At 48.4% G+C, this 27,077-nt stretch overlaps 1 protein-coding gene across 6 annotated transcripts in view; it reads left to right on the top strand.

Moving 5' to 3' along the window:
* Positions 1-27,077, top strand: part of MRAS (muscle RAS oncogene homolog) — a 56,023-nt gene that overhangs the window by 2,323 nt on the left and 26,623 nt on the right. For 5 of the 6 annotated variants that reach the window (XR_004322854.1, XM_032487732.1, XM_032487712.1 and 2 more), the window contains exon 2: positions 22,860-23,070. Coding sequence is in view for 5 of the 6 variants with exons in the window: in XM_032487732.1 (XP_032343623.1) it covers positions 22,878-23,070 (193 nt within the window). In the remaining variant the exon portion in view is untranslated. Of the gene's footprint in view, positions 1-22,348; positions 22,373-22,859; positions 23,071-27,077 lie in introns of those variants that run through there. The other variant, XM_032487739.1, reaches the window with a different exon arrangement.

The following is a 27,077-nucleotide window of genomic DNA, read 5'->3' as shown; positions in this document are numbered from 1 at the left end:
CTTCTGGTGGCCTCAACATTTCCTTATTGGGGTGGTGTCAAGGCCCTCTGCTGAACCCTTGTGAGGCAAGTGACAGTTTTCCAGGGCTGCCAGCTCTGTTTGTCCTTGCCACAACTTATGTTTTCACCTACCTAAGACATCTTTGTGACAGGTGTAACTTTTATTACCTCTCACCACAGGTATTTCACACTTTCAGTTGATCTGAGCTGCTTATAAGGTGACAAGTCTGTTATCCCTGGGGTTGGTTCTTGAGCTTGAGTGACCACCTGGAACCAGGGAGGACTGCAGGGCTCTGATGGACTGAACTAGCTCCTGGTCCTAACATCTGTCTGAATTGCATGTTGGCCAGCCTGCTGGATTAAGTGACTTCTGGGGGAAATGTGACATCCGTTTTCTATTTCACATCTGGTGTCATCATTGTCTACTAATGAAATGCCTCCAAAGGGAGGGGGCCTCCTTGCAAGCAATTGAAAACATACCTGCTCATGAGCATCGTGTAGTTTGCACAAACCGTTTTTGTGTGAACTAATTGGGAACACATTCTCAAGTGTCCAAAGAGTGTGGTGCATTCCAGAGGCTCTGTACCTGCCAGGCCTGGGGCAGGCATCTGGCAGGCTTGAAGGTACAGTTACCTTTGACTGGGCATGGGAGAAAGGAAGGAGGTGGGTGAGTTCCCTGTGCCCTGGGCATCCAGCAGCCATGCATGGTCTAGAGACTCAGCAGAGAAGTCAAGCTTTGAGAGGAACTTTATGGATGGACTCTGAGGCCTTGCCACTTGTCACAGTCTTGGGTGATGCCACTGGGCTCTGTGGTACTGGATCAGTGGGGATGCTTTCAGCTGCAGATAATAAAACCCAGGCAACAGTGGATTAAGCAGGGCTTTGATCTCCCAAAGATGCTCTCAGCTCTTGTGAAGTCTGTGTACACAGGGATGGAATATGAGTGCCACCTCCAACATACTCTTGCTTAGGACAGGCAGCCAAGAAGGCTGTGTTTAGAGCAATGGTTTTTACCTCCTTGGGCTACCGCCTCTTTAATATGCTAGTGAGAGACCCAGAGAAAAGTTACTTGGATGTATAAAGTTGGGTAAGCAATTTGGGAGATTCTTGGATCTCTGAAAATGAGCCCTGGATCCCAGGGTAGATCCCCGGCTCTACTAACGTTTACTGAGGGACTACTCTGGGGTTCTGTCTTTGCAGCCAGACCAGTGTGCTGTTGTGGTAGAGCTGGTGTCAGGAGTGAGAGTGGAAAGGGTGTCGGTTCTCAGCCTATGAGTTTGAAATCTGTCTTGTAGACCTCTGACCAAGAGGGCAGTGCTGCCACCTCCTGCTTCAGAGGGCAGAGGACGCCGTTGAGGCCGAGGTGGCAGCCACATTGCACTCGTTGGTACCTGCCATGTATCCTTGGTGCCCATCTCCAGTCTTCTACGTAGCATTCCTACTGCTTGGAATGAGGCTGGTCCCGCCTGTTCTGAGACTCCACCCCTGTCCCTCTTGGCCTGGCACCCACCACTTGAGTCCTCCGGCCTGTTAGCTGGTTAGCATGATCCAAGACAGCTTTCTACAGCCCACCCCGTGTAGGGGTCGTGAAGTAGCATGGGGTATTTAGCTTTTTAACGTCTCCATCATTGTCCTCTAGTATTCTTGATGGCTTTACTAGGTGGGGTCTGCTGATGGCCAGATGGCAGTATATGTCACCGCTGGTTGTGAGGTGACATTCTGGGCCTCAGAGGGACATATTTTCTACAGAGCCTGGCCTCTGGCCACCTAGATGGATAAAACGTGATTTGGATCTGGGTTGTGCTGCTAGTGAGATTCTGGAGCATACCAGGAAGGGATTTGGCTGTGCAGCATATGGCAATAGCGGAGGGAGAGGGGACGGAGGGTTCTGTGCTCTGTTCGGGTCCTCTGTGACCATAAATAGGGCCTTGGGTGTGACGGGTGCTGCAGGGGCCCAGGCTCCCTGTGTGACTTCCCTGCCCCGCCCTCAGTGTTGTCATGGGGATCAGATGAAATACACAGATAAGAACAAGTTTGGAAGACCAAAAAGGGCTGTGAGATTTAAAAGCATTATTGTCATTCAAGCTACCTTCAGATAACAGAATCAGAGACCTGGAAGGGGCCCCTGGAGCATTCTGAGACTCCACCCCTGGCCCTCTTGGCCTGGGGTCCAAGGTCTCCTGGGTCTCAATTCAGACACAGGAGAGTGCCTTTCTCAGGGTGGTGAGGGAGATGGTTTTAGGTGGGACACATTTTAATGGTTATATACTTATTTATACGTATTATAAAACTACGGGCATTGTGTCAAACCTGGGTTTTTCTTATGAATATTTTGCTCAGATTAAGACTAAATAAAGATTTTAAGTGAAAAAGTGTGGTGATTTTGAAGGCAAAGATTAAGCCAGTAATAGTTCAGTAGTAGGCAAATATGGCCCAAATAGGAAAATGACCCCTTGAATAAAGACTAGGAAACTTTCAACAGGAGGTCCCTCCCGCGCAGCCTATGAGGGGTGGGGCTTAGCTGGACCCTTCTGGAGACAGGGAGCCTACTGCCCCTGAAATCAGTCCACCCTATTTGGTTCATCCTTGGAAAGCTCTTTCCTTCCCCCCTTAACCTGTCCCGCATGAACCTTGATAAGCATGCTTCTCTCCAACACGAGCAGCTCTGCTTTCTCCCAACTGCTGCTCAGGTGACGTGTCTAGACGTCTAGATGCCCATCCTCCCTTCCTCCCTCCCTCTCTCCCTTCTCTTCCCTCCCTTCCTTCAGTGAAGACTTGTGGGCTGGACTGGGCTAGACACACTGCATTCGCCATCTCTAAGCCTCACAGCGGTTTTACTGTTAGTCCTTTGCAGATGTGGAAACTGGGGCTCAGGGTGGCTAAGTAGGCTCCTTACAGCCATGGCCTGAAGGAAGCAGAGCCTGGGAGGAGTCTGACCAAGATCTGTCTGGTCCTGGAGCACATGCTCCATCTGCTAAATGGTGCTGCTCCCAGAACTGGTGACCAAAGTGAGCCGTCCCTTCTCGCCTGGTGCTGTGAGACACAGCCCACCGGGGGTCTGACCACAGGTAATCAGTGATGCATTGGAGGGAAGGCCTCATGAGAGGGGACAGGGCAGCTCACGCTCAGAGACTTCGGGAGGCAGCAGAAGTCATGGAAGGGCAGGCGCTGCTGTTGACAAGAGGGAGCCTAGGTGGGACAATGGTTTTCCCCAACTCTCATCAGTCTCATAGTCAACCAGGAACCCCTCCATCATTCATGCATTTGGTATATTTTTTAATTTTGAAAACTGTAAAGAACAGCAATATAAAGGATAATATATAACAAACACCATGTACCCATTACCCCAATGAGCAGATGTGGCCCTTTTGTTGGCACTTGATCCTTCCCATGCTGGGCAGGGCTTCAGGCCAGCCTTCCCATGGTAGGCAGGGCTTCAGACTATCCTCCCATGGTGGGCAGGGCTTTGCAGGATCCTTCCCATGCTAGGTGGAGCTTCAGACTACCCTCCTCATGGGGCCTGGCTGGCTGGGCCTGCCCTCAGCCTCCAGCCGGCTTCTGGAGCCTCGTGCCTGAGTTTCCATGTCCTTGCTTCTTTAACTCCACATCCCCAGGGAATTCAAAGACAATGCCACCTGGGTCTCCATTTGGGTTGATGATAGATGCTTTTGCTTCCTGAGCCCACACTGGGAAGGGATGAGTGTACGTCTGTGGATTTAACCTTTTTCAAAAAGGACCTCCACCCGCACACACACCTGCTTGATCACTGTGGGTTCAGGCCCTTCTGTGGAGTGTACAGAACTGAACTGTACCTTAAATGGCAAATGTATGTATTTGGAAAAGAGAGAGAAGAAACATGATTTTCTTTTTATAATTAGAGGACAACAATTTGCTAAGCAGCTCATCTTCAATGATCTTGAGCAAAATAGCATTTTGTGTTCTAAAGTACAGAATGACATTGAAGGAAGGAAGGGCAGAGTCCAGTGCAGGACCTCTCTAACCCTAACGTGGCCTTGCCAGCTCTCCCTTTCCTCGGCTTTCTCTGGCAGAAGGTGTCCCAGGTGCCTGGTCCCGGGTCCTCCTCTCTGCCAAGCTCTCCAGTTGCAGAGGAGGAAGGCTCTTCATGCTGACAGGAGGCAGGAGCCGGTTTCTCACCCAACTGTTTGGAGCCTCTTCCTTCCCACCCCCTGACTGAGTCCCACGCTGGAGCCTGATGTGGCCCATTTGCATGTAGCTTGGGCTTGAGTGAGGACAGCTAGCAAAGCACCGCTTTTAAAGCTGTGCGGAAAAGATAAAAAACCTCCTGGAAAAGCCATGCGTACTTGGGCAGATTCCATTTTCAGGGAGCCACTGTTGGGGACAGCTTTGAACTAGTTTCGTAATAGAATGCAGGTACCTGAGGCAGTCCCCAAGTCCTCTTTACTAAATGGTGAGAACAAGTCAAAGTGCTTACTGTCCCCGAGTTGCCGACAAAGGATAACGTCGGTGTCCTTTTCCCTGAATCGATGGAGATGGTGCGGAAGCTGGCAAGGGCTGGGAGCCCAAAGACCTCAGGAGGATCTGCTTTGTTGGGGTTTGTCTTGCAATAGAAATGATCAGAGACTGTGCCAGTGAAGGCAGTTAAGCATATTATAAACCAATTCCTGTTTGTTTATGCAGAAATTACACACACATGTCATGTTGACTGCCTACTTTTTAAAGAAAAGTTTTGGTTTAAAAAGAATCTGCTATACATACTGCATGTTAGGCTGTCCCTACTATCTCAACTGCCCAGAATAAAAGTAAAAATATCTGTAGGCACGTGGAGCTGTGTGGAGACGGCTGAAGGTGTGTAGAGTTGGGAAGACCCACCCACTCCTTAGGACTGACCATTTTGGAGAGGGGGGTCTGGGGACCCCAAAGCATTATGTATTCATTTCAAAACCAAAATTCATTTTAACTCAGTTCAGGGTTTTTTTTTTCCCTTTTCTTTTCTTTTCTTTTTATCCTTGAGAACTTCAACCCCTTCTTGAAAAGTCCCCTTTTTAGATGACCCACAGATTCACCCCTTTATATTTTTGTTCCACTGGAAATGGAGGTCCCAAAGAAGAGACAGAGGCAAACCCATCTTTCCTGGCGAGTACCATTCTCTTACAAGGAGGCTCAGCAGCTCAGAACAGCATCCATCCTGTTCTTCTTTCAATGCCTGCTTTATTGTAACCGGAGATGATGGGAAAGGGTGGAGCCACTGTCCCAGAGCCTTGGGGGCATATATTAAAAAATAACTTCTATGAGATATGCCTTCTCCGCTGTCCCTCCACACCCACATTCCTCAGGTTGAGAGTCCCCAGGCAGCAGAGCCAGGAAGGCCCAGCGCTCATCACATGCTCCGCACACCCATTCTCTTCCCGCCAAGGAAGCCAGGCCCTGGGTGCCCTGCTGGTGCTCCAGGAGCTAAGGTCAGCTGGCATGGGAGCCTCCCCAGCCACCCCCACTCGGTGACCCCCCCAGCCCCACCCACCCGTTGTGGCCAGTGGCCCGAGTCCACTTATCTGGGGCTGGGTGGGTGTTTCCTGCATGTTTGAGATTTTAAGGAGGAAATCAAAATAAAGAAACAAAGCCTTTGTTTTACTTCTGGGCTGAAACTGGGGACGGCTGGAGGGACGGAGGGGGAGCAGGAGCAGGTCACTTGGCATGTCAACAAAATAACCATACAGGGGCTTTTTTCTACTTAGGGTTGGTGTGAGTGAGTAGGAAAGCTGGGTGGAGGCTGGGAGAGCCTGTGTGGAAAGAGGAAGGAGAGGGCCCCGGGCAGGGTCCCCAGCAAAGGTCCGGGACCACCAGCAATCGAGGGCAACCTCAGTCCTTCCTCTCTTCCCCGGAAGACCCACAGGAGCGTGGAAAGGGCATAGACCTCCTGCTCCAGGTTCTGCCCCCATCTGTCCTTGTGTGACCTTGGGCAAGTCCCCCCTCTGCCATGGGCCTCCTTTGCTGTGGCTGTCATAGGGGACAGTACTGCAGTAGCACAGAGGTCCCAGCCACCCTCTCCCCCTTTCTTCTCTAGTCCAGTTATGCTGGATCAGATCCTCATACCACATATGTGAAAATGAGGAGATGCTCTCCCCAATATTTCTTTCTTCCCTCTAAATTTTCTCCTTGTGGAAGTTCTCTGAGTGTATCTTTTTTTTTTTTTTTTTAAGATTACCCAAGCATTGATGGAAACTCCAGAAGCCCAGTGCTTCTGGAGATTGCAGGGTAGAGACCATGCCTGCTGGCCATCTGGATTCCAGGCTTGGCGGCCACACTGCAGGGTACAATAGGCGTGGCTTCCTCATTCCCCAAGCCCCACTGAGCCATGGCTGTTGTATGTACCAGGCTTCACCAAGGGCCTATACCCTTGGTGAAGAGGGAGCTGCCCATGGCTCAGAATGGGGTAGGAGTTAAAACTGGGCATCAGACACCCTTCCCTTGCCTGCTCACTCCCTGGGAGACTTTCTCCCCGGCTCTCTGTCTCCTCAAGCCTAGTTTACTGCCATTTTCCAGGGCCTAGTTTTCCTGGACACTTTCCTCCAGAACTTCTGAAAACTCCAAATTTCCATTACTTTTGACTACAGAGGAGTAATGACATGTAGACCAGGTTGTAAACCTACCCTTTTACCCGTGAAAAGAGCCATTGAAGAGCTCATCTGAGCAAGAGATATGCACTCCAGTCCTGCGCCTTGACCTTCCTTAGGAACCACAGCAGGAGCTATGGGATTGTCACTGTCACTGTTCTGAGCCAGGTCAAAGTCTGAAGTCAGTCCTTTCCCAATGATCAGAACAAACCCAAGTGCTAATTCTTTTTTCCTTCGTATTAGAACAAACAGTTTGCAGAGTAGCTGTGAGGATTAGAGCGGATGTAGGTCAGGATATTTACTGAGCATCTTCTGGGTGCCAGACTTGTCCTGGGCTCCGGAGATGCAGTGGAGAATAAAACAAGAGGACAGGCCCTGCCCTCCTGGAGCTGGCAGTCTAGTGGGGAAGACACATTACGTCATGGACAATTAAGCAACTCAGTGCAGCATGCCAAGTACTGTCCAGACAGCTGGGTGTCTTGGGATAGCAGAGCAATGACCTCACCTAGTCCAACGGGAGTCAGATCAGGGGAGTATAGGTAAGTGCTTGGCACACGGTCAGGACGTGATAAGCTGGCATGCTACTTATCAGCCCCGGCCACCCGGCTCAGCCTGCTTGCACCTCCAGCTGGTTGCTGCTACCCACCCACCAACAATAGTTTTGCACAGAGAGGTTCATACATAATTTGTCCAAGGTCACAGAGCTAGGAAGTGGCACAGCCAAGATGCAAAACTGGGCCCGTTGGGCTCATTTCCATGCTCCTCACATCTGCCCTGCCTTCAGCTTTACCCTCTGGGCTCGTCCCTATCAGATGAGCTATAGGGTGGGATGTCATTCGGCAACTTCCCCCTTTCTTTGCACCCCTGAAACAAGCCAGCACAGATTGTGGGTTGTGATCCTCCGGTCACCAGGAATAAAATATGCTTCCTTGCTGAACCCTGGGATGGCCCAGCAGCAGAAGCAGTGACCCTTCAGTCCAGCTGAGTGGTGAGGTCCTCTCTGCAGAGTGGGCTGCACTGAGAGCCTCGTGCGCTGAAGGAGGTGATTCTGAGGGGTCCTCCTCCCCTGTCCTGAGTGCTTTGGGGCAGCCTGGAAAGCAGCCTCCATGTGACCCCAGGCTCCTTTCTGTGCAGTTTGGTGGAGGGGGCACTGGCAAGAGTTCCCACGACATATTGATGATGATGATGAAGACGATGACAGTAATAATAGCAAACACTTTCTGTGCCAGGCACTGTTCCAGGCACTCATGTATATTAGCACATTCTGTCCTCAGAACAACCCTGTGAGGCGGATACTGCTGTTGATAGGTGAGGAAACTGAGACAGATAGGTTTCGGGGGAGGCTGGGTATAGCTCAGGGGTAGAGCACATGCTTAATATGTACAAGGTCCTAGGTTCAATCCCCTGTACCTCCATTAAAAATTTTTTTAAAGAAAACCACGTATGGGTTGAGCAATTTGCATAAGGTCATGCACCTAGCAGAGGGGTAAATGCTTTGATTCATGACTTTTTATCAAAGTGCTGCATGTAGGAAAAAGAGAGGTGGGAGACCACCCCCATCCCCCGCCCCAGCCAGTGGTGCCTTCTCCTGCCCCTTTGCCCCCTGGGAACGGAGCAGGTCTGTGTGCTCTGCCCTGTGCCCCCTCCCCACCCAGGGCTCCCTGTCTGGCCGAGCTGGCTAGGAGAGCAGGAAGGATGCAGCAGCTGTATTTAGCGCGTGGGGAGAGAGATGTGAAAAGTGGCCTCCTGCCCTTCAGCTGAGTGAGCTTAAAATCTGGACTTTGGAAGGGACCCTGAGAAGCTGCCCCTCCCTGCCTCCAGCCCGGTTCAGCCCCACCACGAGCCAGGAGGCTGGACCTTCCCCCCTGGTTCCACTTCCCTGGGCTTTCTGTTTGCCAAGGAAAACCCCCCACCTCCCGGGCTGCTCATTGCCATGCCTGACTCGTGTTCAGGAAGTTTCCCTTTTATTTTGCTCCAGACTTTCTCTCTGCAGTCGGCTTACTCTTTGAGAATGGGGATTGGCTCGCCTCTCCTCACCTCCAGGGAGGGCCTAGATCCTGTTTCTTTCTCATTACTGGTCCAACATAAGATTTTTCACATTTTTCCTTTATGATGCTTAACATTTTGAGTATCAATGGGGGAAACAAAGCAGTAGTCATTTTTTCCCCTTTTTTAAGTTGAAGTATAGTTGATTTACAATTTTGGATTCGTTTCAGGTGTGCAGCATAGGGATTCAGTTATACTTGTACATATATGTATTCTTTTGCAGATTCTTTTCCAGTTGTAGGTTATTACAAGATATTTAATATAGTTCCCTGTGTGATACAATAGATCCTTAATGTTTATCTGTTTTGTATATAATAGTATGTATATGTTAATCCCAAACTCCTAATTTATCCCTCCATCCATCTCTTTCCTCTTAGGTAACCATAGGTTTTTTCTATGTCTGTGAGTCTATTTCTGGTTTGTAATAAGCTCAATTGTGTCTTCTTTTTAGATTCCACATATGACATACCATATGATATTTACCTTTCTCTGTCTGACTTACTTCACTTAATATGATAATCTCTAGGTCCATCCATGTTGCTGCAAATGGCATTATTTCATTCTTTTTTAATGACTGAGTAATATTTCATTGTGTATATATATCCATCTTCTTTATCCATTCATCTGTCAATGGACATTTAGATTGTTTCCATGTCTTGATTATTGTAAATAGTGCTGCTGTGAACATTGGGGTGCATGTATCTTTTCGAGTTATAGTTTTATCTGGATATATGCCCAAAGCTGTGGTCATCTTTGAACCAGCCCTTCTGCCCTGTCCTCCCCGGGCTCTGCTGTGCTCCTCAGATGGGCTGTGTGCCCTCCCTCTCCCACTAAAGACTAGACTGGGGAGTCTCCAGGCTGAGTAACCCCTGCTGCTGTTCCTCAGAGTCACTTCCACTTCTTTTAACCTTAAGCCTCTGTGGCCAAAGCCAGGCCAGGCCAAGGCTGTGCAGAGGGTTGTCTGCCTTGGAGCAGCCACACCCCTTGATGCTGAGTGGTGTCACGTGGGTGCCGCACCCATGCTCAAGGTGGCCAGGGTGGCAGCAGGTATCCTTATGGGTTAGGTACCCCCAGAGGGGGTGGTTTTTTTGGCTTATATAATTTTATAAAACTTTTTACTTTGTAGCCAACATTTAAAAAATCAGTTTCACATAAAAATTCAGATTTCTGTCTACTCTAAAAATTTAGACTCTGGCAACCCTATTGCAGATATGCTCCTACTGCAACAGTCAGTTGGTGGAGGTGACAGTGGCCTCCCGTTTACCACAGGCCCCTCTGCTCCCTATTGCATGTTCCCATCCCCTCTCTCATTTATCGACCTGGCCTCTGCCAATATGTGAATGTGGGATGTCCTTTTGTCTCCCGAGTCCCTTTTTCTGCTACTGCAGAGTAAAGCAGTTGAGGTGGTGGGTCAGCCAGGACGTGTAGGCTGGAGTTGAGCCATTCAGCACTGGCAAAAAGTATCTGTCTCATGGGCAGGGGACTGCTGATGCAGAGGGAGGCCTGCCCCTGGCATCCAGGCCTTCCCTTTGCTGGTTGTCACCACCTCTGCCCTTCTCCTGGGCCACTTACCTCCTGGGCTGGTGTGAGGCCATGGGTTCTGTGAGACAGCCACTCCGGGCTGGGAACCCACACACCCATCTCGGAGGGAAGACAGGATGAGAGCGTTTGCCTTGCTGCCATCAGGAGGCTCTGGGGGCCGGGATGTGGCACCCCCAGCCCGAAGCACGGATGGTCAAGGAGCTGGGCCCTGGGAGCTACGGGGGGCTCAGCGTTTTGGGAGTGTGTGTGGCAGGGAAGGACACCCTCATCACCACTCCTCCTGCTGAGCTGGGGCCCAGGTATGTCCAGGGGGCTCCCTTGTGTGGGCCACCACTCCACTCCTCTATGTGATCCATGGGCACAATGCCCACACTACCCCCACCCCACCCCCCAGCAGAATCCCAACTGGCTCCCAGCATCAGCCCTGCATTTTGGAAATGCAGGCAGTGGACACCGGGAGCATCTCTGCAGAAGGAGGTGCCAGGGCTCTAGTGGGACCCTAAGATGAGGAAGATGAGGTGCAGCCCCGAGCCCACCCGAGCGAGGGGAACATGACAGTAAAACAAGTCCCTGTTCCTAGAGTTGAAGGGAGAAGGGGAGAACCCGCTCCCACGAGGAGGCAGTGTGGCCATGTGGCTGAGCTAGGAGCACGTGGTCACTTGATGGAAATGCGTGGCCTGGACAACCATGGAACCCCAGTGACCTCGGGCTAACAGTGCCTTCTGGGTGACAAGTCAAATGGAATAGTGGCTGCAAAGCGCTCTGGCTGCCATCCGCCACCTGGCTGGCGCTCTGTAGAAACAGGCAAGGCAGCTAAGTGGAAGGAGACTGGGAAGTAGGAGGCCGGGGAAGAGGGGATGTCTTCGGGAGGCTAGGGGAACAGGAAGGGAATGTTTTCATGGGCCGAGAAGAGGTGGAAAGGCGTGAGGTGGACACCATTCATCGGCAGACTCCGTGGGGCCCTGATGAATTGGGTACCACTCCGGTCCCCAAGAACACTGTACTCGGCATCAGTAGGCTGAGAGGCTGCATGAGCAGGAAGGGGACAGGATGCCAGGGGCAGCTCAGGGAGGGCCCTGCAGTGCCACGGTCAGTTGGTGGGGAGAGCTTCGGGCTCCCCTGGCCAGCTTTCTAGGAGGGGTACTGTGCCTGAGGGGCTGAGGGGTGACAGTGCTGGAGTGGGGGGAAGGCAGTGCCGGTGGAGGGGGACCAGGCAGGAGGCAGAGCCGGGCCACTGAGGCAGATGTGCCGTGAGCGCAGGGTTGTTAGGCCTTGGCCTAGGATTTGAGGTGAAGGGATGTCAGAGCTGGTCGGGGAGGAAGATGAGAGAGTAGCTGTGTAGGTGGATGGGAAAGCGGGTCTGGTGGGGGGTGCTGGGGAGTGGTGCTGGCTGGAGCCTGAGCAGCCCCAGGAGGAGATGTGAGGAGGTGAGGGCTCACATGGAGCCCCTCCCCTGGGCATGGGCCGAGGGGGCAGCTGAGTCAGAATCGGGGATAGCAGCCTGCCAGTCTTTGGGAGCCTGAGGGCCTCACTTTGGGGAACCCCAGAGTGTTCAGAAGCTGACCCTCCCCAGGAGGGTGATACCATTGTGACTTTCCCGATGGGCATGCAGACTCCTGCCTCGGGCTGCGAAGCTCTCCTCAGCCGGGTGAGACTGCCCAGCACTAGGAAAATATGACTAGGCCCCCAGGACTGAGAATAAGAGTTTAAACATAAAGCCACTTCCTCCTCTCTGCCTCTAGCTGCCACTCCGGAAGCTGTGGGCCAGGCGTCAGTCCTGCCCCTCACCCATGGACTGAGTTCACTCCATCCTCCCTATGGTGGGGGATGTGGGGACACTGGGGTTGGGGGAACCTCAGCCCGTGAGGACTTGGGCCTGTGAGGGCCCAGTGGCCAGGTGGCAGCACCCCCGTGGCCTGGAGATGCCAGTGGAGCACATTGTTCTGAGGGGTTGTGTGGACCCTGAGACACTGAAACCCTCCGAAAGCCTCCCAGACCCACCTGGTGCCCTGGACTAGCTGGGGGGTGAGTGGAGCAGAGTTTTAGTTTTTTTTTTTAATTCTTATTTTTTATTGAAGTGTAGTCAGTTTACAAGTTAGTTTCAGGTGTACAGCAAAGCGATTCAGTTATACATATACATCTATTATATATATATTTTTATATATATATGTTTTTTCAGAATCTTTTCCATTACAGCTTGTTACAAGAAATTGAATACAGTTCCCTGTGCAGTACAGTAGGTCCTTGTTGATTATCTATTTTATATACAGTAATGTGTATCTGCTAATCCCAACTGAGTTTTAGTTTTTAGTTGTCAGGTCTGGGTGCCAAATCCCAGCTTCGCCCTTTTCCATCTGTGCCCTCAGGCACATGCCTTCACGTCTCTGACTCTGCTGCCTGCTGGTCGAAAAGGGGAACCAAATGCCACCCCACATAGTTCTCCCTTGAGGCCGTGGTGGCTGTGCCCATTCCACCTGCGTGACCTTCCTGCCGCCACCTGAGCCTGCAGACCTTTCCCGTCTGCTCCCCTCTCCTCTGAGCTTCTGGAGACTTGAGTTTGTCCTGTGCAAGTTGTCCAGTCTCCACTGGGCTTTTCTGGCTGGTTAACTTCACTGCAGTCATCAGAAAGAGTTGTGGGCCTGATGGATTGGGCCACCTTCCAGCAAGCCTGCAGGGCACGCCTGTGGGGAGAGGGGATCAGAGGTCGTGTGGGCCCCCTGTGCTCCCCCCAGCCTCACCCTGCAGCCCCGGCACTTGTTCCTTCGTCATTTGATGCTGTTGAGCAGCTGCCGAGTGCCAGGCACTGTGCTTAGCGCTAGGGATACAAAGATGAACATCTCTAGTTGTCAGGGAGCCAACAATAGGTCCTCCCTGCTCCCTGACCACCCTCACCCCACCCCCACCGCACACGTCATGTATTCTGCACTCGAGTCACAGAGTATTGCTGGCAGCACTTGGCATCTCCTTGGTTCACACCTCCGTGCTTTACACCTTTGCAACTTCTCGTCCTCCCCTGGGATTCACTTGTCCCTGTCATTCACCTTAGCTGATACCTACTTGGCTTCCAAGACTCCATTTTGGCATTGCCTCCACCAGGAAGCCTTCTGCAGTGTCCCCAGGCTGGGTGAGATGCCCCCACACCGCTGCTCCCCTCATGCTCCCATTTAGCCTATGTTCTGTAACCCTCTGCCTGCTCCTCCCCCTATACATGCTGTGAACCCCAAGGTAAGGGGCTGGGGCTCATTCATCTCCGTCTCCCCAGGCCCCAGGCCCCAGGCCCCAGGCCCCAGCACACTGGAGATGCTCTGGGAACATTTACTGGATATGCAAGTCTCCTGGCGCTGAGAACTCTGTGTGCATGGAGGGAAGAGTGGCCTCATTGGTGGCCTGTCCACTGTCCTCCTGGATCATTTTCCTCTGGGCTCAGTTAAAACTTGGTCCTTTTTCATGTCATGTGTCCTGTTAGGTTTTCTTTCCAAGGATAAACCCAGCAAACCAGTAGAAACCCAGAGAGAGAAAGAGGCTAGGTTTTATGATGGAGAGTGCTTCTGGATTTAAAGTCCAGAGAGGGAAACTGTATTTAATTATGAGTTCCCAGCAATTTGGTATCTGCCTTGGTCTATTCAGTGAACGAGCATCTCCTGCATATTTGAGGAAATGCCTTTGACGGGCTTAAATCTCCTCCATTGTTGGGTCAATGGCATTCGGGGGCTTGCTGTCCTACAGCACTGCTGCAGGGATCCTGCCCCACAAGGCAGAATGGGGGAGCTGAGACCAGCACGCATGTGAGCAGGAGAGCACTCCAAGGAGGGAGTAGTGAGGGGTTGAGTTCTGTTGAGTTGTCATCTGTGAAGCAGCCAGTTTGCAGGCCACAAGCTCAGGAAGAACTCTGGAGAGCCTGGAGGGCTCTCTGCAGGAGGAGGGACTTGGGATGGACTTCAAAGGAGTTTGGTAACGACCAGATGTTTATTGAGTACTCTATGGGCCAGACACGAGGCCAAGCAAATAAATGTAGCTATCATGACTACTGTAAGGCATACACTGTCCCTACCTTTACAGTAGAGAAAACCGAGGCACAGAAGGCAAGAAACATGCCTAAGGAAGCAGCTGTGTGAGTTCATAGCTCAAGCTCCTTGGTGAAGAGTTCCAGGGAGGGGCTGGCCCCAGGCTGGGCAGGGAGCAGCCTACCTGCAGGACAACAAGGAGATGGGCTGGGGTAGGGGCGGGGACCAGCACAGTGGGGAGGAACCCAAACAGGGGTGCTGGAAAATGAGGTCTTAGAGCCCCCCTGGCGCTCCCACCATGCTGGACACCTGCCTGATCCCTTAGCCTCCTCCCTGGTCCTCAGGGCAGGAACACTTGGCAGTACCAGACCTGTGTCCTCATTGGCAGACTCTGTCCCAGTTGGGATGGGTGCAGGGACGTGTCTGTTCCCAGTGACTAGTATTCACCCTGGGTACTTCTTAGGCCCTGACCTGCTCAGCTTCTCCTCTCACAGGGGCAGCAGTCTGGCCTTGAAGGCCTCCCTGACTCTGACACCACATCCCTGGCTCACTGCTGACCTGTTCTCAGTGCTTTTGGATCTGCTGCCTCTGGCCTGGCTGAGCCCTGCACCCTCCCACCACCCTGCCAGACACGAGAGGCTGTCTAGCCTGATGAGCTGGCCGCAGGCTCTGGAGCCACACTATGTGGTTTCAGCTCCTGGCACCACTGCTTTCCGGCTGGATGACCTTAGAAAAGGTATTTTACTTCTTTGTGTCTCAGTCTCTTCAACTATAAAATAGGGACAAAGTTATCTCTCACAGGGTTGTTAGGCAAATTCAAAGTTAATTTGATAAAAATCTTCCAACAGCACCAGACACATTGCGTAAATGAAGGGCTTCTATTATTTTTAACATGATCACTGTTGTAATCATTACAGCAGGTCATTTCTGCACACCTCCTCTGGGACTCAGTGCTGGGTCGTGCTTGGCTCAGCTCCAGGCTCCGTCAGGTGGCACTCACACACTAGCAAGTAAGACCCAAGTGTTAACAGTTGTGATATAGGAAGCATGTGGTACTTGGGGTTTGTGACTAAGGCCAAGGACATTTTGTCCCTGGCTTACTTCAAGCTTTGGCCCTTGGTTGGATCTCTGAATTCCTGTCTGATCATTTCTGCTCTGCTGCCAGCAGTCCAGGTGTAATCCTGGCAGAGGAGCTTGGATTTGATGGGGTAGAAAAGTAGGGGCTGATGTATTAAACTACCTGATGTTTACTGAGCATGCCCTATGGGCCAGACACCACGCCTAGCAAAAGATTGGCTAACAGAGTTCTCCAGAGAGAGTCAGGCAGGCTCCCCTGAAGGTCCCCTGAAGGTCCGGAGCCCTTCCCATGGAACAGGCTGGCCAGGAGGTGGGATGTTTTGGAGGGAACCTAAGGAGCAGTGGGTTAGATCTGGGATGCCAAACAAGTTTCCTCTCTGGACCAGTCACCTGGTTCTGGCTGCCAAGGGTGCTGCATTGAAAAGGGTTCTAAGACTGAATAGGAAAGAGGACCATGATGGACTGATGTCCACCATGGCTCTGGGAATGGGAGGGACAGCACCCTTGCCACCTACTTACCATCTAGACCTGATGATGTTTAAGGTCCTGTACAGCAGAAAATGACACAACACAGTTCTTGCTAATGAAGTGAGCTGAATGCACTGGTGGCTTCCTGGAGGAGCTGGGTGAGGCAGTGACAGTTCTGGGTTTGGATTAGCAAAGATGGGAGACAAAAGGCTGGAGCAAAGTCTGGGGAGGGGAGAGTGGATCCTTAGAGATGCCAAGTGGCTGAGACCCCTGGCGGGGCTGCACACCATTTATGCCTAGCCTGCAAATCAGCAGCCCTAGGGAAGCTGCCCATTTCTGGGAATTGTGCAGAAGGGAAGGGCAGCTCCTGGAATGCAGAGCCATTTCCTCCACAGGGGTTGGGTCACTCCCCCAGTGTATCCTCATCCCCCTGAGCTGGGCACACCCAGACATCACACAGATGAGATTAGCTTCCCAGGGCTGATTCAGCTCAATGTTTGTAAAGTCCTTTCACTCTCCAAAGAGCTCCATTAGTGAATGTGCCCCCTTCTTCCAGCTTTATTTACCAAACAACTTGTAGTTCGACTGATGGGCGAGGGGGGGTCTTTAAAATGATTAGTATAGCAATAGAGAAGCAAAAAGCAGTGACCACTAAACCTTCAATTAAATTGGTATCATCTTTGGAGAGGCTTTGGGCTGACCACTAAGCGTTTGCGTCTGTTACTATATTGGGTCCTCTGGGGTGCAGGGGCCCTTAGGGCTGTGGATGGGGCAGGCAAGGGACTCCAATCTCTGAAATGTACCACGTTGGAAGGAGACCAGGGACCCAACTACTTTGCATATTAGTACAGATATGACCTTACTGGGGGGACCTTCCAGTTTTTTCCCCCACTCAGGCCTTACACAGTCTTGAGGATCCTGTTCTGTTTTATAGACAGGGAAACAGGCCACTGGAAGTTAAGAAACTTACTCCAGGTCACACAAGGAGTCCGTATTAGAGACAAAGTGGGGGAGCTCAAGCACTCTGGCTGCAGAGTCCAAGGCTATTCTGACCCCACCCCCACCCCAAGCTGCCTCCCTGAAAACAGAGGGGACTTTGCGTAAGACTTCTCAGGAGGTATCAGGACCTCCCTCGAAGCACATTTGAAAATTGCTGGGTGAAAAGGTTATTCTGGGGTAATGGGTCCACCTAGCACCCCACATCCTGGGGGCATGAGCCTGCCCCTGTTAGAAGGGTGGGTGTCACTCCCTGCTTCTTGGCCCAAGGGAGGGCTGGGTGGGTGGAAGGCTGCTTTGGGCAGCATCAAGTAGTCTGTCAGTGAATACGCCCTGAGGCTCCCACATGTTAGGCCCTGCCTGGCCCTGTGAGAGGCAAGGGAATGAGGAGACATGGCTTTTGTCCTCGTGGAACTTCCAAGTTGCTGGGGGAGGTGAATCTGCCATTCAGGAAACAACTCCAGACCAGGCAAGGTGATGCTGACCGTGGGGAAAGAAAGGGAACGGGAAACCAGGCAGCCAAAAAGCTTATTTCTCAACGGGAAGATGCCTAAAGTTTTCGTATACACGTTATTAAAATCTTCGAGACAGGGATATTTGCCTTTTAGGAAGACGTTTCCAGTATGAGCAGGGGTTTGGGTTGCTGTGAACTGGGAGGGGCCTGGGAGCCGTGGTTGCCATGGGAACCAGCACTTGGCTGCTTTCGCCGCCCTGTGGCTTCTGTTCCAAAAGTTGGTTTCTGAGTGGAGCGGGCTGCCTGGAACCTCAGAGCCATTTCCCATGGAAACAATGTTCTAAATGATGGGTGACATTCCCACACAGGCTTATTTAGTCCGACTGCAAGGGAGCTGAGGTGGCAATGGGGCTTCTTATGGAGGAGGGAAAGGAGGCTGGGCATCGTAGAGCCTCAGAGTGGAGGGAGGGAGGGAGACTGTGGGTCCATCCCTTCTGGGAACAAAGTAAACGAGGCGAGAAAACAAGCATTTGAGCACCTTCTTTTTCTCTAAGCTGGGCACATCTCATACATTTTAATTGCATACTTGAAGTGATCCTGCACAGGATGATTCTCTAACCAACCCCATCTTGCAAATAAAAAACTGAGGCTGTGAACGGTAACTTGCCCAAGATCACCCAACTGGTCAGTAGGAGAATATCAAGTGTGGAAATTTGGTGAGGAAACTTTAAAGACAGCCCCAGGTCCACCTTCTCCCACCCTCTCACCTCACAGGGGCCATCCATGACCCTCAAGTGGTGAAGAGCCAGCATTCTGGATGATCTCCAAGGTGCGGTCTATTTGAACAGACTGGGGAGGAGGGGGATGTTGTAAATGGGGCAGTATGCTCCTTAATCACCAACCAGCTTTTTATCCTGGGTGACTTCTGTCATCACCTGGGGTGACTTTTAAAAAAACTTTCTCCACACCACGTGAGACCAGCCGATTTTGTAGGAGGGTGGTGCACGCCCCTTGGCATTTTGACTGCCCTGCCTGTTTACAAAGACATCATTTAGTCTGGGATTATTTCAGGGGAGGCTGAAGACTGGAAAAACACCCATCCAGAGAAGATTGCTGAAAGTCCTTATGGACTGAGGGGTTTTCTGGGCTCATTATCCCACCCTCGCAAACCTCCTTTTCCTCCTGGGTTCACGCTTGCTTCCAGTAGGGGTCTTATCTTTGTGATTGGTCTGACTGGGGAGAAAAGGGGAGACAGTCCCAACCCTTGGCCGGGAGAGCTGCTCCCAAGCCCTCTGCATGGGGAGGCCAGCGCTGTGGCTAGTGGGTTGTCTGACAGTTGTTCAGAAAGGCCATTGTTGGGCCTCAGGTTCCTCTAGCTGGAGTCTGTCCTCGCTGGTGCTGTACCAGGCCTTGGTGATACAGGGAGGGACAAGATGTATGCCTGCCCTTTTGTGCACAGTTCGTGTAGAAGACTTCAAGGGTGATAGTGGCCTCTGCCCCAGGAGCAGCTGGGCACAGGGTAGAAGGGGATACGTCCCAGGGTAGGCAATGCCTGGGCCTGACCCATGGAGAGGTATGTGTGTGTAGAGGGCTCTGTGTGACCACGGGGCACCCTGGGGAGCACAGAGTTGGTTGGGGAAGTGAGTAGCGTGAGTAGTGCCCCTGCAGCATGGGTACCCTGGAGAGGTCAGCGGTGACAGCCAGTGACAGCCTTGAATGTCCAGTGAAGGGGACTGGACTTGACCCATCAGCTACAGGAAGCAGTAAAGGATTTTTCTCCATGAGGGGCACAGTCATTCTGACCCCTTGAATCTGTTCCATTAATCTGAGTTGGGCGGGAGCCCTGACTGGCTCCCTGTGGTCTCTCAGGGCTCAACCCTGAAGCAGGGCGCTGTCAGAGGAAGGGGCCCCCCATCTGACCGTTTCCTGTCTGCTGCCTTGCTTGGCAAGCAGAGGGCAGTTTTTTTTTTTATCAAATCCCCAGATGATTCTGCTGTGGGTGGTCTGAGCCCCGCCTCAAAAGTTGGATTCAGGTCCTCTGTCACATTAACATATTTCTTATCTGATTTTGAGAAGATCAAAAGAAACGATTTTCCTTCCCGATACCTTCCTACCCACTTAGTATTTTTTATTCATGTTGCTGCCAGCAGAAAATAGAAGGGAGCTTTAGTTTTTAATTTATATTTATTGTAATTGTTTTATTGAGGTAGCGTTGATTTACAATGTTATGTTAGCTTCAGGAGTACAACGTAGCGATTCAAAATTGTTATAGGTTATACTCCATTTTAAAGTTATTATAAAATATTGGCTGTATTCCCTGTGTTGTACATTATATCCTTGTAGCTTATTTATTTTTTACATTGTAGTTTATGTGTCTTTGGACGGGAGCTTTAAAAAGAGCCTCTTTGGGGAAGAGTATATAGCTCAAGTGGTAAAGGGCTTGCTTAGTATAAATGAGGTCCTGGGTTCAATCCCCAGTACCTCCTCTAAGAATAAATAAATAAATAAACCTAATTACCTCTCCCCTCTTCACAGGCAGACACATTCCCCCTGGCCCACTGTCACTGTCCACCCCAAGCCAGCAGTTAAGGAGGGACAATGAGGAGCTGACACAGTGCTCCCCTGACCTAAGAGGCAAAGAGGAGGGAACTGGCCCCTTCCCTCCTCTCCCCATTGCTGTCTCCTTCCAACTCCCTTCTGGCCCCTTTGGGCCACCAGCTCTGTTATGTGGGAGATCTCTGTTCAGTAAAGCCACAGGTTATCCCTACCATTATCCCCACCTAGGGAGAGGGGGGAACCAGATGCTGGGGCTTCAGCCGGCGCCTGGTCCTTCTCTCCTGCACCAGAGGGGCTTCAATCCCCACTTGAAGGAGGGAGAAATCACATGTTTTCAGGAGGCCCGAACATTTTATTTGGTGGGAACATTTGAATATTATTCAGCTTTTCCAATACACAAATATAATACATGCTTGTTGTAGAAAATTGAAAATTTGAGAAAGTGCCCCCAAATCTGCCCAAGAGACAGCTGCATGCCAATTTTCTCCAGGCCTAGAAACACACCTAGACATGTCGATTCATAGATGAGTAACCTCATGGAAGTGCTGTTTTCCAACCTGTTTTTTTTTCCCCATGTACATTAAAAGCTTTTTCTAGGTTAGTGGATAGCATCCTTTTCAATGACACATAGCATTGCATTGTATGGTGTCAACTGAAATAAATGCACAGCCTAAAAGTTGAGAGTTATGTTTTATTTGGCAGGAGGACTTGAGCCAGGATGACAGCCTCCCAGATCGCTCTCAGGGACTGCCCCGAAGAGGTAGGGGAGGAGCTAGGATGTACAGGAGCTTTACAACAAAGACCAGGTAGTTAGAACGTTAAAAGATTACTTGTTAACTGAAGGAAACCAGACATCTCAAGTTAAAGAATTTAGTGCTTTTCTATGTATGGGAGGGAGCAAACACTTGGGCTCATTGAATTCATTCCTTTGACAAGCACCTAGCTATCTAGGGCCAGTATCCTGTCCTTTCTTATTGGGTCCCCTCAGAGTGCACCATTGTGAGTGGCTGCAGAGGCTGGGCTGCAGGCTTGTCTTCACTGGAGGGTGGAGGCAGCTGCTGACTTGATGGCTTCAGCATTCTTTGTTTACTAATATGGTTTGCAATATTTTTCGTTCACAATGGATACTCTTTCAACTTCTTTCTCCCACGTCCCCAGTATTTAAGTTATTTCCATTTTCCCCCTGTTCTTAACATCTTTGTACACTTGTCTGATTATACCTTTAGAATACATTCTCACATGTGGAATAGCTTCGAGAGAGGATATGTGCATTTAAATCTTTATACATTTATGCAAGTCCTGTTTGGACAGATTTACACTCTCACCCACAGTATACAAAAGCGCCTACTTCCCCCACCCCTGCAGGGAAATCCTAAATGTCAACATCAAGCTTCAGTAACTGCAAAAGATTATGCAACGACTCCTGTCTGTAGCCCCATGCAAATTAGCGTGGCCACATAACCCACACTTGTGTCTAACACCCTTTCTGTTAAAATCTAGAATTGAGGACTCTTTCAGAGCTGAGAACAACTCTGAAAACCCAGCCCTTTAATCTGATAGGTATGGAAACTATGGCCTAGAGAGCTCAGTGGCCTTCACAAGCACCAGTGATAGACACAGGACACCCAGTTCGTCATTCTCCAGTCCGCTGAGCCCCTGCACAGGGCAGGGGCTGTCCTGTGCATAATAGGATGTTTAAATAAATGATTGAATAAATCATTTTAACAGTTATTGTCTCTGGGTGAGGGTCCGAGGGTAAGACTTTTATTTTCTTTTGCATTTCTTCATCCTCAAAACTATCTACGATTGGGAGTATTTGTTATTCTGTGAGAAGGGAGGACACCCCCACCACCGCAGCTTTGACTTCTCCCAAGCAGAGTTTGCAGTTAGCAGCTTAGGTCCCTGCCAACACCCTCACATTGTTCTTTAGGGGACTCTCCCTCGCATCCCCCACCAGTGTTTGGTGCTGTCAAGCTCCTCCTCCTGGCAGCTCTAGGCTTCCATCACGGTGACAGATCCTGATTTCACTCCTATTTTTCTGAGTGTTCCTTCCATGCTCCCTGCCTGCCTTTCCTCCTTGTCACTTTGTGATGCAGTTTCCAAAGGTCACTCTTCACTTTGCTGCCATTGCCTCTTCACAATCAGCCCTTATCTGTTCAGGCTCAACTGTTCTTCAGAATCCCAGTCCCACATTTCTAGCCCCCACTGAGTCACCTGAGCTCAACGTTTCTCAACCTTGACACTATTGACGTTTCAGAATGGATGACTATGTGTTGGTGTGGGGGGCGTTGTCCTGTGCATCGTAGGGTGTTTAGCAGCATCCTTGGCCTCTGCTGACTAGATATTGGTAGCACCCCCTTAGTTTTGGCAACCAAAAATATCTCCAGACATTGCAGATATACCTGGGGGACAAAATTGCCCCTGGTTGAGAACCACTGCCTTAGCTGGACTCAACTTCATCAAAATAAAACTTATCCCTGATCTTCCTCTTCCTTCTCCCCAACTAAAACAGGGGTTGACCAGATGTCAGGAGATTCTAGCACGACTTTCTGCATGATAAAGCACAAGGAGTCCAGAGAATGGAGCCAGAATCACAGAATTCTAAGAGTCAAAAGGACTCAGAGGCCCTGAGCTCAGGTGTGCTAAGCTGTTGAGGCCCTCTTTCCCTTTAAGCTCAGATAGCCTCCAACTCTTTCCAGTACAGCAGTCCAATGACCAGAGTTGATGTAGAAGTGAAACTTTGTGCTCTCCCTGCTCAGACTAACACCCACGTGTCTACTTGTACAGGTATAGGATGGAATTTAGTGGTGGAAAACCTTCTTTGACCTGACTTTTGGCTGGTTAAAGACCATGTGGTGTCTAGTAGTATCATGTCCCTGACACTTGGCCTGGCACATGGCTGGTTTTCAGTAAATGACTGAATAAATCATTTAAACAGTGAATGTCTCTGGGTGAGGGCCCAGGAGTAACATTTTTATTTTCTTTTACATTTCTTCATCTTCAAAACTTCCTACAATTAGAAGTATTTGTTATTCTATAAGAAAGAAGGAAAGCCCATAAATATTTTCCCTTAAGTCAGAGAGGAAAAAGCCCTCACCTCATTCCACGTGTCTTGCCTCCGCAGGTCTGAGCCACCAGCAACATGGCCACCAGTGCCGTCCCCAGTGACAACCTCCCCACATACAAGCTGGTGGTGGTGGGGGATGGGGGCGTGGGCAAGAGCGCCCTCACCATCCAGTTTTTCCAGAAGATCTTTGTGCCTGACTACGACCCCACCATCGAAGACTCCTACCTGAAACATACTGAGATTGACAATCAGTGGGCCATCTTGGACGGTGAGACTCGATGGCGGCCCTGCATGGGGGTGGGGCATGCTGGTTTCTTTCGTGTTGCCATCATGGGATGGTTGGTGAAGGGCCGGGTATGTTTTCCAGGGTGAATTATGAACAGCTTTGTGGAAACCAAAGTGTGTTATTCAACAAAGAGGCAGCGCTAGAATCATGCCAGCTCAGTGATGTCACGTTTGTTATTTCTCGCTGATCAGAAGCTCTGATTAACACTTACAGATGTCTCTAGTTAATTAAAAGGAGGAAAATCAATTTTTTCTTCATAAGCATAGTTTATTTGGTAATTATCTCTGGGAGTGGTGGGTAGAGGAGGATCTTCCATCTGACATCGTGTTTCTAGTTTAGTCTAAATTGGTCCAGATTAGCAGTTCTAAAACTGAGGAGCCAGGCCAACAGCAGCAGCAGGGAACTTATCAGAAATGAAAACTTTCAGGCCCTACTGATTCAGAAATTCTGAGGGTGGGGCCCAGCAATCTGTGTCTTAACAAGCCCTCCAGGTGATGCTGAAGTTAGAGGACCATTGTTCTAGATTCTTACTGACTATTTATACTGTCTGAGTCTCAGACCAAAGAGCCATTAATCATAGAATGTCATTGTAGAAGGGGAGCTTTGAAAACCACTCAGATTGCAAGTTCTCTATCAGATATGTGATTTGCAAGTATTTTTTTTCACCATGCTTTGGCTTGTTTTTCATTCTCTTAACAGTGTCTTTCAAACACAAGAGTTTCTAATTGTGATGAATTTCAGTTTATCAGTTTGTTCTTTTATGCATTATGCTTCTGGTGTTGTGTCTAAGAAATCTTTGCCTAACCCAAGGCCACAAAGGTTTTCTCGTGTTTTCTTCTAGTTTAATGGTTTTTAGGTTTTACATTTAGGTTTATTATCTACCCTGAATTAATTTCTGTATATGGTGTGACATATGAGACAAAGTTCATTTTTTTTTTTGATATATGGATATTCAGTTGTCTGAGCATTACTTGTTGAAAAGATTGCACTTTCCCCACTGAACCGCTTTTTTCGTACTTTTGATGAAAATTGGTTGTCCATATATTCTGTTTGTTTGATCTACTGCCCTATCTTAACACCAATAGTACACTGTCTTGATAACTGTAGCTTTATAATAAGTCTTGAAATCAGGTACTGTTAAATCTCCAGCTTCATTCTTTCTCAAAGTTGTTTTGGCTAGCCCAGGTCATTTGCATTTCCATATGAATTTTAGAATCAGTTATGTTCTAAAATTCTAGATTTTGATTGAGATTGTGTTGAATCTGTGGATCAGTTTGAGGAGAATTGATTCCTAACAATGTTGAGCCTTCCAACCCATGAATGTGGTATCTCTTTTTTTATTTATTTAAGTCTTCTTTAATTCTCTCATCAATTGTTTTGTAATTTTGAGTGCATAGGCCTTTTACATATTTTATCAGATTTATACCTACCTCTGTACTATAAATGATGTTGGTTTTTTATTTTCAGTTTTCAATTGTTTATTGCTAAATATAGAAATACAATAGAATTTTATATATTGTAACCCACATCCTTGCTAATTACTTATTCGTTCTAGTGGCTTTTTTGTAGATTCTATTGCATTTTCTACAGAGATGATTGTGTCTATGAGTAAAGATAGTTTTACTTCTTCCTTACCAATCTGGATGGCTTCTATTTATTTTTCTTGTCTTATTTCTGTGACTTAAACACATACTTGTCTTGTTCTTGCTCTTAGGGTGAAAGCTTTTAGTCTCTCAGCATTAAGTGTGATGTTAGCCATAAGGTTTTTATAGATAACCTTTATCAGGTTGAGGAAATACTTTTCTGTTCCTAGTTGCTGAGAGTTTTTATCAGGAGAGGATGCTGGATTTTTGTCAAATGTGTTTTCTGTATCTATTGAGATAATCGTATAGGCTTTCTTTTTAATCTTTAATATGGTAAATTACATTGATTAAATTTTCCAGTGTTAAGCCAAAATTGTATTCCTGGGATAAACCCCACTTGATCATGGTATGTTGGCTTCTTGTATATTATTGGCTTTGATTTGCTAAAATTTTGTTTAGAATTGTTGCGTCTATATTCTTGAGAGGTATCGGTCTGTAGTTTTCTTGTAATGTATGAGTAATGCTGGCTTTATAGAATGACTTGAGATGCGCTCAAGTATGCGCTCTTCTTCAATTTTCTGGAAGAGTTTGAACAATATTGATATTATTTCTTCCTTATATGCTTAGTAGAGTTCATCTATGAAGACATCTGGGCATGGAGTTTTCTTTGTGGGAAGATTTTTAACTACAGATTTAATTTCTTTAATAGATATAGGGCTATTCAGGTTATCTACTCTCCAGTAAGCTTTTGTAGTTTGTGTCTTTCAAAAGCTTGATCAATTCATCAAAGTTAACAAAAGTATTGACATCAAGTTGTTCTTAATATTCTCTTATTATCCTTTTCATATCTGTAGAATTCATAATGATGTTACCTCTCACATTTCCAATATTAGTAATTTGTGTCATCTTTTTTCCTAATCCTGGCTAGAGATTTATCAACGTCATTGATTTTCACAAAGAACCAGCTTTTGAGTCCATTGACTTTTCCCATTTGATCCTATTGATTTCTACTCTAATGTTTATTATTTCCTTTTGCCTGCCTACTTTGGATTTAATTTTCTCTGCTTTTTCTAGCTTCTTAAAGTGGAAGCTGATGTCATTGATTTGAACTTTTCATTTTTAATAATAAGATGTTCATTTTGGTGCTATAATTTCCCCCAACTACTTATTTAGCTCTGTCCCACAAATTATAATATGTTGTGGTTTCATTTTTATTTGGTTAAAAATACTTTTTAATTTCTCTTTTGATATCTTCTTTGCTCCATCGGTTATTTAGAGGTATATTATTTATTTTCAACTATTTAGGAATTTTCCAGAGATCTTTCTGGGATTGATTTCTATTTTAATTTCATTGTGTCAGAGAACATACAGTATAATTTGAATTCTTTTAAATTTATTGAGGCTTGTTTTATGACTCAGGATATGGTCTATCTTGGTAAATAGTCCATGTGCACATGAAAAGAATGTGTATCCTTGCTGTTGCTGGGTGGGGTGTTCTATGAATGTCAGTTAGATCAAGTTGGTAGATAATGTTCTCCAAGTCTTCTATAGCCTTATTGATTTTCTGTCTACTTGTTCTGTCAGTTATTGAGAGAGGTCTGTTGAATTTCAGAGTATGATTATGGATATACCTATATTTTTTTCCTTTTAGTTCGATCAGTTTTTGCTACGTGTATTTTGGCACTCTGTTGTGAAGTGCATAAATCTTTAAGAAGGAAACATCCTCTTGATAAATTGACCCTTTTATTATTATAAAATGACGTTCCTCATCCCTGGGTTTCTCATCCCAGTTCTGTGGCCTGGAAGCTCTCCCAGGGCAGTCAGCTAGGCATTCAGATGACCTCCTCTCTTGTATCCCATCTCTTAGGGGTCACTGTCCTTTGTTGCCTGATGTCCAGTGTCTTGAAATCCAGTTTCATATATGTTGTTCGTTTTTTGGTTGTTTCCAGTGACAAGATAGATCTGGTCCCTGATACTCCATCTTGGCTGGAACCAGAACCAAATCATCACTCTGAAAAAAGAGAACAACTTTGTGTAAATACTAAAAAACACTGACTTGTACACTTTACAAGGGAAAGCATTATGGCATTTGAATTACATCTTAATTTTTTAAAGTGCCATCCTTCAGGGCTTGTAAAAAAAAAAGCATCATCCTTCAGGGCTTGTCTGCAGCCCTGGAACTTGGAAGAGTTCCACCAGGTACCAAGCACATTCCCACTTCAGGAATTTGTATTTGGTGTTTTTTCTGCCGAGCACATTCTTCCTGCAGAAATACAGTCTCTTTTGTTTCAGTCTCCATTCAGGTGTCCTTTTGTCTTAGATGTCTTCCCTCCACTAGTACCCACTCCGCCCCTGTCACTTCTGTCCCTCTGCCCAACTCTTTGTCTTTACTCTACGTTTTACTGT

Source organism: Camelus ferus, chromosome 1, assembly GCF_009834535.1.
Source record: "Camelus ferus isolate YT-003-E chromosome 1, BCGSAC_Cfer_1.0, whole genome shotgun sequence".
Lineage (NCBI taxonomy): Eukaryota > Metazoa > Chordata > Mammalia > Artiodactyla > Camelidae > Camelus > Camelus ferus.
The sequence above is the reverse complement of the archived record's forward strand: the minus strand, read 5'-3'. Positions and strand labels throughout refer to the sequence as shown.